This window comes from Corvus kubaryi, unplaced genomic scaffold (assembly GCF_017639235.1).
Source record: "Corvus kubaryi isolate FWS band 111438036 unplaced genomic scaffold, C.kubaryi_AGA036_p1.0 37265, whole genome shotgun sequence".
Classification (NCBI taxonomy): Eukaryota; Metazoa; Chordata; class Aves; order Passeriformes; family Corvidae; genus Corvus; species Corvus kubaryi.
In genome coordinates this window covers 1,975,105-1,985,907 of record NW_024581080.1, presented here as the reverse complement: position 1 = coordinate 1,985,907, position 10,803 = coordinate 1,975,105, and the positions used below count along the sequence as shown (strand labels likewise).

The 10,803-nt window shown below is 68.1% G+C and overlaps 2 protein-coding genes across 10 annotated transcripts in view; both read left to right on the top strand.

Annotated features, from left to right (window-relative positions):
- Window positions 1-2,997, top strand: part of DMTN (dematin actin binding protein) — an 11,834-nt gene extending 8,837 nt beyond the window's left edge. For 5 of the 6 annotated variants that reach the window (XM_042024859.1, XM_042024854.1, XM_042024855.1 and 2 more), the window contains 6 exons: window positions 210-271; window positions 373-421; window positions 751-758; window positions 985-1,044; window positions 1,386-1,466; window positions 1,546-2,997. In XM_042024859.1, coding sequence (XP_041880793.1) covers window positions 210-271; window positions 373-421; window positions 751-758; window positions 985-1,044; window positions 1,386-1,466; window positions 1,546-1,659 — 374 coding nt within the window. In that variant the 3' untranslated portion in view covers window positions 1,660-2,997. Of the gene's footprint in view, window positions 1-209; window positions 272-372; window positions 422-750; window positions 759-976; window positions 1,045-1,385; window positions 1,467-1,545 lie in introns of all 6 variants that reach the window. The other variant, XM_042024858.1, reaches the window with a different exon arrangement.
- Window positions 2,998-3,142: 145 nt separating this feature from the next.
- LOC121663032 (actin filament-associated protein 1-like 2) lies at window positions 3,143-10,400 on the top strand. Of its 4 annotated transcripts, none has more exons than XM_042024850.1 (17): window positions 3,143-3,287; window positions 5,856-5,984; window positions 6,086-6,160; window positions 6,290-6,366; window positions 6,608-6,689; window positions 6,761-6,996; window positions 7,091-7,270; window positions 7,462-7,545; window positions 7,734-7,818; window positions 7,971-8,107; window positions 8,310-8,443; window positions 8,519-8,639; window positions 8,748-8,856; window positions 9,126-9,275; window positions 9,389-9,549; window positions 9,637-9,747; window positions 9,847-10,400. In XM_042024850.1, the coding sequence occupies exons 1-17, from the start codon at window positions 3,272-3,274 to the stop codon at window positions 9,871-9,873; spliced, it is 1,914 nt and encodes a 637-aa protein (XP_041880784.1). In that variant the 5' UTR covers window positions 3,143-3,271; the 3' UTR covers window positions 9,874-10,400. The 4 variants fall into 4 exon arrangements, with proteins under 4 accessions (XP_041880784.1, XP_041880783.1, XP_041880786.1 ...); XM_042024849.1 differs by having other exon boundaries at window positions 7,890-8,107; window positions 8,751-8,856; XM_042024852.1 differs by having other exon boundaries at window positions 3,144-3,287; window positions 6,089-6,160; window positions 7,890-8,107.
- The last annotated feature ends 403 nt before the right edge of the window (window positions 10,401-10,803 follow it).

Below are 10,803 nucleotides of genomic sequence, written 5' to 3'. Positions count from 1 at the left end.
CCAAATCCTACCTGTACCCCACAAATCCCACCTGGACCCCCAAATCCTACCTGTACTCCCCAAATCCTGCCTGCACCCCCAAATCCCGCCTGTATCCCGAAATCCCGCCTGTATCCCCAAATCCCACCTGCACCCCCAAATCCCACCTGCACCCCTCCCCATCCCTGCCCGTCCCTGAATGTCCCTGACGGTCTCCGCCTCTCTCTCAGCCCTGCACTCGAGCTCCAAGAGCTCCTCCCTCCCCGCCTCCGGCCGGAGCACCCTCACCCGGGTAAGTGGCTCTCAGCTGCCCCCCTCCCACTGCCGGGGTCCCCCCCACCCCGCTCGGGGGTTTGGGGTGACCCCTCTGACCCTGTGGCTGTCCCCCCGCAGCTGCAGTCGGCAGAGTTCGGCTCGGCGGGGAGCGAGAAGGGCAGTCCGGGTGAGGATCAGAGCATGGGATGGGGGGGATCCTCGGGAATGTGGGGGTGTCCCTGGGGTTGTGGGGGTGTTCCTGGGACATGTGGGGGTGTTCCTGGGGATGCTGGAATGACCTGGAGGGATGTAGGGACGCCCTGGAGATGTGGGGGTGTCCCAGGGGGGTGTCCCAGAGAATGTGGGGGTGTCCTGGGACATGTGGGGGTGTCCCCAGGGATTGGGAGTGCTGGAACAAACCCGGGCTCAGCAGAGGCTGGAAAAGCAGCTCTAGGGCAGGAATGTGGGGGGCACAGCGGGGTCGCCGGGCTGAGCCCTGCTCCCCTCTCTGTCCAGCCCTGCAGGTAAGAACTCACCTGGCTGCGGACGCGGAGACCCAGCGAGAGGGTGACGTACGGGGCAGGGGGAGACGGGCACCGGGGCCACCTCTGGGACGGTCCCTGCAGGCGGGAGGGGAGGGTCTGCCACCCCCAGGCTGCAGCCCCTCACCTCGGCTACGGTTCGGGTGGGGGAGAGCAGCACTTTGGGGGCTTGGGGGGGCCGGGCTGACCTCAGGCTTTGCCCCCCCAGAACGGCCAGCGCGGGCGCATGGACAGAGGGAACTCCCTGCCCAGCATGTTGGAGCAGAAGGTGAGCGGGGCTGGGGGGGCTTGGATGGGGCTGAGGGGGCTTGGATGGGGTTGGGGGGGTTGGAAGGGGCCGGGGGGGGGCGTGGAAGGGGCTGGGAGAGCTTGGATAGGGCCGGGGGCCTTTGATGGGGTTGGGGGCCTTTGATGGGGCCGGGGGGCTTGGATGGGGTTGGGAGGGCTTGGAAGGGACTGCGGGGTCTTTGATGGGGTTGGGGGGGTTTGGATGGGGTTGGGGGGCTTGGAAGGGGCCGGGAGACTTGGAAGGGACTGGGGGGGCTTGGATGCGGCCGAGGGGGCTCTCAGAGGGTCTCACATCCCCATGTCCCCCCCCCCCCCTTGCAGATCTACCCCTATGAGATGCTGATGGTGACGAACCGAGGCCGCGTGAAGCTCCCGCCCGGCGTGGACAGGACCAGGCTGGAGGTAGGGGCTGCGCCAGGCTCGGGGGGCGCCGGGGAGGGGTCCCTGCACTCTGTCACCACCCTCTGCCCCCCTCCCGCAGCGACACCTGTCCCCCGAGGACTTCCTGAAGGTGTTCGAGATGCCGCCGGAGGAGTTCAGCAAACTGGCGCTGTGGAAGCGCAACGAGCTGAAGAAGAAAGCCTTCCTCTTCTGAGCCCTCCTCGGCCCCGAGCTCCGTCCGTGTCGCGCCGTGTAACCGCTTTAGGGCTCTCAGCCGGTTTTTATTGGGGTCCTCCACCCTTCCCGGCCCCTCCAGTCCCCCAGATCTGCCCCCCACCCCCCCCCCCCCCCCCCGCCTCAATTCTCCTGCAGGGAACGGGATTGGGGCGGCTCGAACCTGCCTGGGGCAGCCCCCGCCCGGCAGCAGGCACGGTTCAGCCAGGAGGGGAGGTTTGGGGGGGGTCTCTGAGCTTTGTGTCCCCCCCCCCCTTTTCCCCCCGGGAATGTTGGTGGGGCAGTGCCTGGCTCTGCTTTTGGCTGGGTCCGAGGGGAGGGCAGTGAGGAGGGTCCCCTCCTCCCTGCGGGTCCGCCGCCCCCAGCCTCCCCACCCCGGGGTGCCCCTGTGCCCCCCAAGGTGCCCCTGCCCCCCACCCTGAGGCTTGGGAAGAGCCTGGGGGCCGACACTGCCAGAGCGATGCTCTCCCGGCAAAGCCAGGCGCAAATCCCGCCCTGCCCGCCTCCAGCCCCTCAATTTTATCCCCACCCCCGGTCCCGCCTGTGCCAGGTGCTGCAGCGAGGACCCCAAGGACACTGCCAAACCCCCCGGCTCCGGGCTGGGCGGAGGGGCAGGGGGAGCACCCTGGGGCTGGCCAGGGGGTGGCAGAATTGGGGTGGTGGGGGGGGTCCCAATGAGACCCTGAGGCAGCTCCTGGTGCATTTCCAGCTGCGGCTGTGGGGGGGGGGGGGGTGCACTGGGGGGGTGCAGGGGGGCACTGGGGCGATGATTTGGGGGGTACAGGAGGGCGCTGGGGCGATGAACTGGGATGCTGAAGTGGGATGATGAACCGGGGCGATGGATTGGAGCAGGGCACGGCTCGCGATGGGCACCGCGGCCACCCACGGCAGGGCTGGGCAGTGTCCCTGGCCCCTCCCGGCCGCGCGGACAGGGCTCGGCACCGGGCAGCACCTTCCCTTGTCACCCCCCTCCCCTCTCCAGGCACACGTTTTGGGCAGGACCCCTCTTTCCCCGCACCCCCCCCCCCGGTCGCCCCCTCCCCCACGCTCCCCGGTTTCTGTTTCCAGCCACTTTTCCAGCCGCTAGACCTTGTTGGGATGTAAAGAATGTAATTTATCGGGAATTCACTGGCCCATACTTGCCTTTCACTGCTACGAACGACATATCTATAAATATATATATAAATATGGGTTGTTTTCGGACTGGACTACAGTGATTCACTTTCTCTGTTTTTGTTAGAGTTTATTTTATTTGCTGGTGTCGGAGAATCCGCGTGAGAGTGATTTTTTGCTTACAATTAAAGGTGAAATGGCTTTATCCAGCCCGGCTTCGCAGCTTTGCTTCCCCCCCCCCCACCTCCTCCAAAAATCCCCCACCGGACCCGCGCCTTGTCCCCGAGCCCGGGTCCCTGCAGATGGCGGTGCTGCTCCGAGGAGGATGCGGAGCCCTTCCCCGCCTTCCTCCCGCCCCGGCCGGGCTGTGCTGGGGGCCCGCAGGGCGTGTGCGAGCCGAGCCGGGCCGGGACAGCACTGCCCGAGTCCCGGTCCCGGTCCCGGTCCCGATCTCAGCACGATGTGAGCGCTCCCGCACCATGTCCCGGCAGCGAGGTACGGGGGGTCCAAAGGGATGCGAGGCTGGCGAGGGGGGGACAAACCTAAAAAGGGGGGGAAAGAGGGTTCAGCGCGAGGCGGAGGCTGCGTGGGGGTGCCCACCCGGGTGCGGCTGGGTGTGGGGTGCCCGTGAGGGCGTGGAAGGGAAAAAGGGGTGAGAGGGAGGAGGAGAGGGTGGAAAAGGGGTGCGGGGGGCTGCAGGATGGCTGCTGGAGGGGAAGGGATGAACGCGAGGGGACGAGGAGGGACGCGGTGTCACCCCCGACATTGCGGTGCCACGGCAGGGTGGGCGAGGCCAGAGCCTCTTCCAGCGCCCTCCCAGGGGCACTTTGGGGGTGCAGCAGCCGTGGGGGGAGCGTCCCCACCCTGGAGCCGTGGCCTGGAGCCTCCGCACATGACGAGTCACGCTGCGGCCGCGAGCAGCTCCCTGCAGCCTCCTCTGAGTCATCCCGCGCTGGGCCAGAGCCACCCCCGGGGTCCCCCGGGTCACCTCGCCAGCCCCTGCACCCCGCGGGCACCTCATGGCACGGATAAAACCCCACGCGGACGCCGGGCAGAGGCGCCAAGCCCAAATGGCAGCCCCGAATCGCAGCCTGGCATCAGGCGGGCACTGCGCGTTCCCATGGCATCCCTGGGGCCGCCCCGTCCTTCCTCCTCCTCCTCCTCCCCCGAGGATGACGCCGCGGATGGCACCAGGATGAGGATGCCACCGTGCCGGGACGCGTCCCGCGGGAGCAGGGAGCTTTGCTAGGAGACGCTCTGTGTGTGTTTGGGGGGCGTTTTCCTCCCGCCCTGGAGACCGAGGCAGATGTTTTCCATCCCGGCCGCCTGCCCTTGGCACGGCAGCAGGCAGCGGGCACCTGGCCAGGGCTGAGGGCAGCCCCTGCCCGCCCTGCACCGGCTGCGGGCGCAGCTGGGCACAGCTGGGCACCGCCGGGCACGGATCGTAGCCCCAGCGAGGGCAGCGGGGCCGGGGGGAGCGCGGGGGGGCTGCAGCGAGGGCAAAAGGGTGAATGGACGGAGATGTCATTGCCGAGGAATTCGGCCTGGGCGGAGGAGAGGAGAAAGGGAGGGAGGGGAAGAGCCAGGCCCGCTGGCCAGCGGGGACAGTCCCCGTGTGCCCCACACCGCCCGCAGGTCCCTTCAGCCAGCCCCTGCCCCAGCCCCCCCCCCGCCTTTTCCCGCAGGGAGCTGGTTCCCCTCTTCCCTTGCCCGGTTTCCAGGGAAATCCAGATGTTTGGGCCCAGCTCCGGCGCTGCTCAGCCGGACTGTGTTGCCAGATGTTTCCTCTCCCTCCGGGCAGGGTGTGTGCTCCCCGGCCGGGGACACCGCGGAGGGGACGGGGGTCCCCCCGTGCCAGCACCTCGGGGGGAGGGGGCTTCACCCCCGCCCCCTGTAACACACCCGGCACTGGGGGGCTCCTTTCCCCGCCTGCCCTCTCCTCATCCAGGGGCTGCCGCCTTCTTTTTGGGGTGCACTGCATCCCTGTTAGCCCAGGGAAATGTGGGATTCAGGGATGTGGGGTGTCGGGGTCACCTGGGGCATTGCAGGGGGAGCATCTGGTGGTGGCTTTGTTGGGGCTGTCACTTTCCAGCTGGGAAATGGGACTGGAGGAGGGATCAGGACGGCGTGGGGGCAGCTGGCACAGCCAGACCTGTGCCAGGAGCTGCTGGGGTCTGGAATGTTTGATCCCAGCTGGGAGCAGGGAGCAGAGGCCAGAGCGGGGCCGTGCAAACCAATTCCAGATGCACGGCAGGAAGGGGCCTGGGGGGAGCCGGGCAGAGACCCCGGGGGACTCAGGGACATCTGCCCGCTCCTGTGGTGGCAGCTGGAGGTGCCCGGGGTGAGGGGGCCCTGAGCGAGTGGGGACAGGGGACAGACTGAGGGTGTTCCTGGTCCTGGTCTGCCCCGCTCTCCCTCAGTGCAGGCGACACCTGCACGGACCCCAAACTGCCACCTCTGGGGACAGAGGGAGCCTCTCCCCGTGCCCGGAATCTCTCGGGGGACCACGGGGTGGAGGCGGTGCTGTCTCGGCTCTCCCGTTGTCCCCGCTCCAGTCACAAAGCAGCTCCTTGTCCCTCCCTGTCCTTCCCGGCGTGGCAGCGCCGGGGTCCCCGGCTGTCCCTGCCCTCGGAGGGGGCGGTGGGTGAATGCCCAGCGTTTCAGCCTTCATCAGCTGCTCCAGGCTGCCAGGCCTCTTCTTCGTCCTCTTCCTCCTCCTCCTCCTCCTCTGCACGTGGAGGAGCAGCACCAGCGCAGCCCCCGGCCGTGGCTCCCCCGGTCCAACCGGGCACAAACCGGCTCTGTGAGCGCACACAGAGGAGCCTTCATCCCCGCAGGTCCCGGCCCCCCTCCTCATCCTCCCCCGGCCCCCGGGGCTCGTCAATGGCCGGACTGTGCCCGGCCAGGGCAGGTGCCGGAGCAGGGCAGGGCCGGTGGGACAGGGCACGTAACCCCCACGGCATCGGGGCCTCCCCAGCCCTGCCCAGTGCAGGGGGCAGCGATGGGGACCCCTGCCCACAGCGTCCTCTGGAGCGTGCGGTGGCACGTCCCTGTCCCCTGCAGACCTGGACAAGCTGCTGTCGGACCTGCGGTCCTTCCTGCTCATCCTGGACCGGGAAAGCCTCAGCGCCGCAGCTCGGGCCAAGAAAAAATCGGTGTCCGACCTCCTGTCCCGGCTGCAGAGCCCGCCGTGTGAGTGCGGGTCTGGGGGCGGGGGAAGCCCCCGGCCGGTGCCCGGTGGGCGGCGGGGCAGGGTCGGGGAGCGGGGCCGTGACCCGGCGCTCCCCCCGCAGCAGAGGATGCAGAGTACATGATCATGCGCTGCCTCTCGCCCTCCCCGGGCACCCCGCAGGGCCGGACCAGCCCGGGTGAGTCCCCCGCTCCGCCTCACCCCCCATCTCCGCCTCACCCCCCATCTCCGCCTCCGTGCGGGGTTTGGGGGTCCCCGACCCCTCAGCACCCCGGCACAGCGCTGCGGGTCCCGCTTTTCCCGACAGGATCCAGGCCGGCGGATGCAGCCGGAGGCAGAGCCTGCGAGTGCCGCCCGGGAAGCGCCCTGAGCCTGCACGGAGGGGTGAGGGGGGCACGGGCGGAGGGCTGTGGGGGCTCACACAGCGGCTCCGGGGGTGGGAGAGGAGCCCGGGGATGCCCGGGATGGCACCGGTGGCCGATCTTGCTCGCACGAGGCGTCCAACCAGACTGGAAGGTTCCCTCGGTGCCCACCCCCTCCTGGCAGAGCCCCCTGGCAGTGCCTTGGGGACCCTGCGAGGTTCCCCGGGGGGGCAGCGCCTTTGGAGCACCCGTTGTACCCCCAGAATAAAGTGCCGGGCGTTCCCCCGTCCCCCCCAGCCGACGACTCCTACGAAGACGCCGAACCCCCCGGCCGTGGCACAACCGGTGAGGTCCCCCCACGCCCCCTCCCCAGCACCCCCGTGCCGCCCACGCCCTGACCCCATCCCGGCTCCCAGGCGGTGGCGACAGCGACAGCAGCCACTACGAGTCGTACGGAGAGGAGGAGGAGGAGGAGGAGGAGGAGGAGGGGGTGACGGACCGTGCCCACTACCTGCGCTGGCCATCGGCCACCAGCGCCGAGGCCGAGCCCCCCGGGCGCCCCGAGGCGCAGCTCTGCGGCTTCCTCTGGAGGAAGCGCTGGCTCGGCCAGTGGGCGAAGCAGCTCTTCATCGTCCGGGAGCACGTGCTGTTGGTGAGGGGCTGGAGAGGAGGATGGATGGATGAAGGGATGGAGGGTGGCAGCGGCTCTCCGTGCCCCCCTGACCCCTCCGTGCCCCCCCCCCCAGTGCTTCAGGTGCGCCGCTGACCTGCAGCCGGTGCTGGAGCTGGACCTGCGCGGCTGCCGCGTCACCTACAAGGACAAGCGAGGCAAGAAGATGCCCCACGCCCTGAAGGTGACAGGGACGGCAGGAGAGGTGCTGGTTATCGGCTTCCAGAGCCGGCAGCAGGCTGAGGACTGGAGGAAGGTTTGGAGGTGTTGCAGCCGGGCAGGAGTGGGGTGGGTAGGGCGAAAGGGGAGCCCAGCCCTGCTCCGGTGCTCCCGGCGGGGCTGGGGATGATCCTGTCTGTCCCCAGTTCCCACCCCGGGGTTGTGTGGAGCTTTGTTAGATGGGGGAGCAGGAGCCCGGGGTGCAGCGCTGCCCGTTTCCCTCGGCAGGTGATCGAGGAGGTCAGCAGCGATGCCCCGAGCGGGCTGGCAGCCCTCAGTGTGCCAGCGTCCCCCTCCTCGAGGCTCAGCAGGGTGAGCTTGTCCCCGGGAAACCCAGGAATGGGAACCGGTCAGGAACACAACCCAATCCCAGATCCTGGTGTCCCTGTTGGATGATGCTGGGGAGGGTTTCCTTGCCTTGCGGAGGGCCTCAGGGTGCAGGGGGCTGAAAACCCACCGAGATGGAGCTCTCCTCATCGCCACTCTCTGCCGCACCCCAGCTCGGCAAGGAGGAAGAGGAGGAGGAAGATCGCTCCTGGCAGAGCGCTGCCCGCAGCCCGCGGTCTGGAGAGGATGCCAAAGGAGGTGGGGGGTGCGAGGGGACGGGGCGAGGGGGGTCCCGCCCCCCGTGCCGGGGCTGACTGCGCTGCCCGCAGGGTTCCTGGCGGTGCGGCTGCGCGGGCGCTGGCAGCGGCTGTGGTGCGCGGTCCGGCACGGAGCCCTGCGCATGTTCCCAGAGCCCGGCGCTGCCCAGCGCCCCGTCTGTGCCCTGCGCCTGGACGGCTGCGAGGTGTCCCCGGGGACGGCCGCCGGGTCCCCCCAAAACCTCCGGATCTGCATCGCCCAGCGCGGCCGGGAGCTCGCCCTGCTGCAGGTGAGTGACTGCTGGGGTACCCCTGTGTCCCTCCCGGGGGGCACTCCCTGAGCCCAGACCCTGCCCCAGGGGGCACTCCCTGAGCCCAGACCCTGCCCCAGGGGGCACCCGCTGAGCCCAGACCCTGCCCCGGGGGGCACTCCCTGAGTCCAGACCCTGCCCCGTGGGGCACTCCCTGAGTCCAGACTCTGCCCCACGCCAGGCCCGCTCGGATGAGGAGAGGGAAGCCTGGCTGAAGACCCTGCAGGCCAGGGGAGGAGTGGAGCCAAAGAAGGGTGACGGGCCCCCCCCCCGGCCCCCCAGGCCCCCCAGGCCGAGCAGCCGCCCTGCTGCCGGGTAAGAATTTTGGCCACCCCCAGCCCTCCCGCTCCACTGTGGGGTGTGGGAAATAACGGGATCTCCTCCTTGCAGGGGGCTGCTGCTGCGCCGTGTTCCGACCCCCAACACCTACATGGACGACCCCTTCGGGCAGCCCCCGCCAGCTGAGACCCCCAAACATCTCTACTCGAACGCGGAGCGGCTGCAGCAGCTGGTAACCTCTGCTGGTGCTCTTTGCCCCCCACTCGTGACCCCCAGCGTGGGGGGGATCCACTCCCACTGTCCCCTTGCCCATGGGCTTCTCCCGGGCTTCCCTCCGCAGCAGCAGAGCCTGGACCGGGCAGTGCAAGGGCAGCGCCGGAGACCCGTGTCTGCCCTGCCCACCTGTGCCAGCAGCCACGCCCCGGGCACTGCCCGACCCTCGCAGGCAGGTGAGAGGGGCTGGGTGCTCCACCGGGGTGCAGCGGAGTCTCCCCACGTTCCCCAGCTCCTCGTGTTTGGGATGGAGGCTGCGATGCCCACGAGAGCCGGGATTTCTGTGTCCTTCCCCTGCCCTTTCTCCCCAGAGTCCCTCCTCTTCCCTTCCTCCCCACCATCCCTCCTGTGCTCTTCCCCCGAGCATCATTTCCCTGCCTCTCCTCCCCACCGTCCTTCCCCTGCCCTTCCTCCTGACCCTCCCTGCTCTTCCCTCTCTCCCCAGCACCACCGGCAGCTCTCCGGGGCAGGCCTGCCAGCGCACAGCTGGCAAAGGAGACCCCCAACCTCCAGAGCAGGGATTTCTCCCGGTCTCAGCACACCCTGACACTGCCGGAGAGGAAGGGGACTCGGGATGGGCTGGATGTGCTCATCGGTAGGACCACGGAGGGGCGCTGGCCCTGGGCCGGACGCTGCCTGGTGCTGGCCGGAGCAGCCGGCGGGGTTGAGGGGTGCCCGGGCTTGGCAGCGCTCCTGCTGTCCTTGCAGGGAAGAGAGCCTTTCCCAAGCTGGAGGAGAAGGTGGGGCAGCTGGAGAGGGCCTGCCGCGTGAAGGGCAGGCTGAAAGCCGGCTCCGAGATGAACCTGCTGGCCCTCGGCAAGTCACTGAAGGGCCACATCGCTGCCGCCGCCAGCTCGGCTGGCTCCGAGGTGCGGCACACTGGGGAAGGTGTGAAATACAGGGAGAGCGAGGTTTGGAGGGCAGCCCTCACCCTTTCTCCGCTGGTTTTCCCTCAGGGATCCTTCCTCAGGCCGCTGCTGAAGCGCACCACGTCAGCGAGGAGCGCCCTGAGGCCGCCCCCATCCCCGGTCACCGTGGGGAAGGGAAATGTGATGCGGAAGACAAAGGTAACTCCGGGATTCGGGGAGGTGGGAAGGGTTTGGGTGATCCCACAGCACAGGGAAATGAGGGATTGACCCCCCCGCCTCCAACCTCCGTTTGTCCAGGAGTGGGAGATGAAGTCTGCGATGTGAGCACCCACCTGCCGGAGCGGGAGTCTCCCAGAGAACCTCGGGCTGCGCGTGGATCGTGCAGGACCAGCCTGGATTCAGCCTGGAATTCGACTTTTATCCAACAGTATCAACGCTACAACTACGCACATCTATTTTTTATATACAGATATATCGATACACACATATCAACTCTCCACCCGCGGGTGTCCAGTCCCTCCCCGCTGCACCCCCACCCATCCCAGCACCTGGTTTCTGGGGTACAGAATTCCCAGGAGCTGCTGGATCTGTCCCCAGCGTGGGCCCAGTCCATCAGCAGCACCCCAGACCCCCTCCCAGGACCCCAATTTACAGGGATGGGTATGGATAGACCCCGGATCCAGCAGTTGTGGGGGACACAGATTTGGGAGGAATCCGATTGTCCATTCCCTGGAGTCAGCGGGAACCGGGCTGGGCCCTGGGTGGTTTTCCAACAGCTGTGCTTGTCAGGGCTTGGTTTTAATTGGAGAAATGTTATTTTTTTTAAGGTATAAAACCCCAAAAATGTCGTACAACTTGGGTTGTGCTGCGGGAACGGGTGAGCTGGGAAAGGGGGGGTGTCCTTGTCCTTGTCCTGGTGAGTGTGGGCTCCATCCCCGCCCCGGTGCAAGGAGTTTGTGGTGTCAATCCCAATCCCGGTGAAGGAGTTTGTGGGATCCATCCAGGGGTTGATCCCCCACCCTGGTGTGCACGGGGTTTGTCCCCATCCAGGTGCGTGGGGTCCATTCCTATCCCGGTGCAAGATCCTGGTGGGATCCGCCCCCATCCCGGTGCCCTGAGTCCGCCCCCCCGGAGCAAATTCAGGGCTAAGGCACCTTCCCAGCCCCTCCATCCTCCACCCTTCTCCCGCCCCGACGCCGCCCGGATCCCGCCCCATCGCGCCGGGAGCCGGAGCGGAGCCGCCGGGGGAGGGCC

Excerpts from the sequence above, each read along its gene's own strand:
- LOC121663032 (XM_042024848.1), top strand. Across the intron at positions 6,161-6,289 it reads GCAGGGCCGGACCAGCCCGG|GATCCAGGCCGGCGGATGCA; the intron begins GTGAGTCCCCCG and ends TTTTCCCGACAG. Across the intron at positions 8,108-8,309 it reads GGGAGCTCGCCCTGCTGCAG|GCCCGCTCGGATGAGGAGAG; the intron begins GTGAGTGACTGC and ends GCCCCACGCCAG.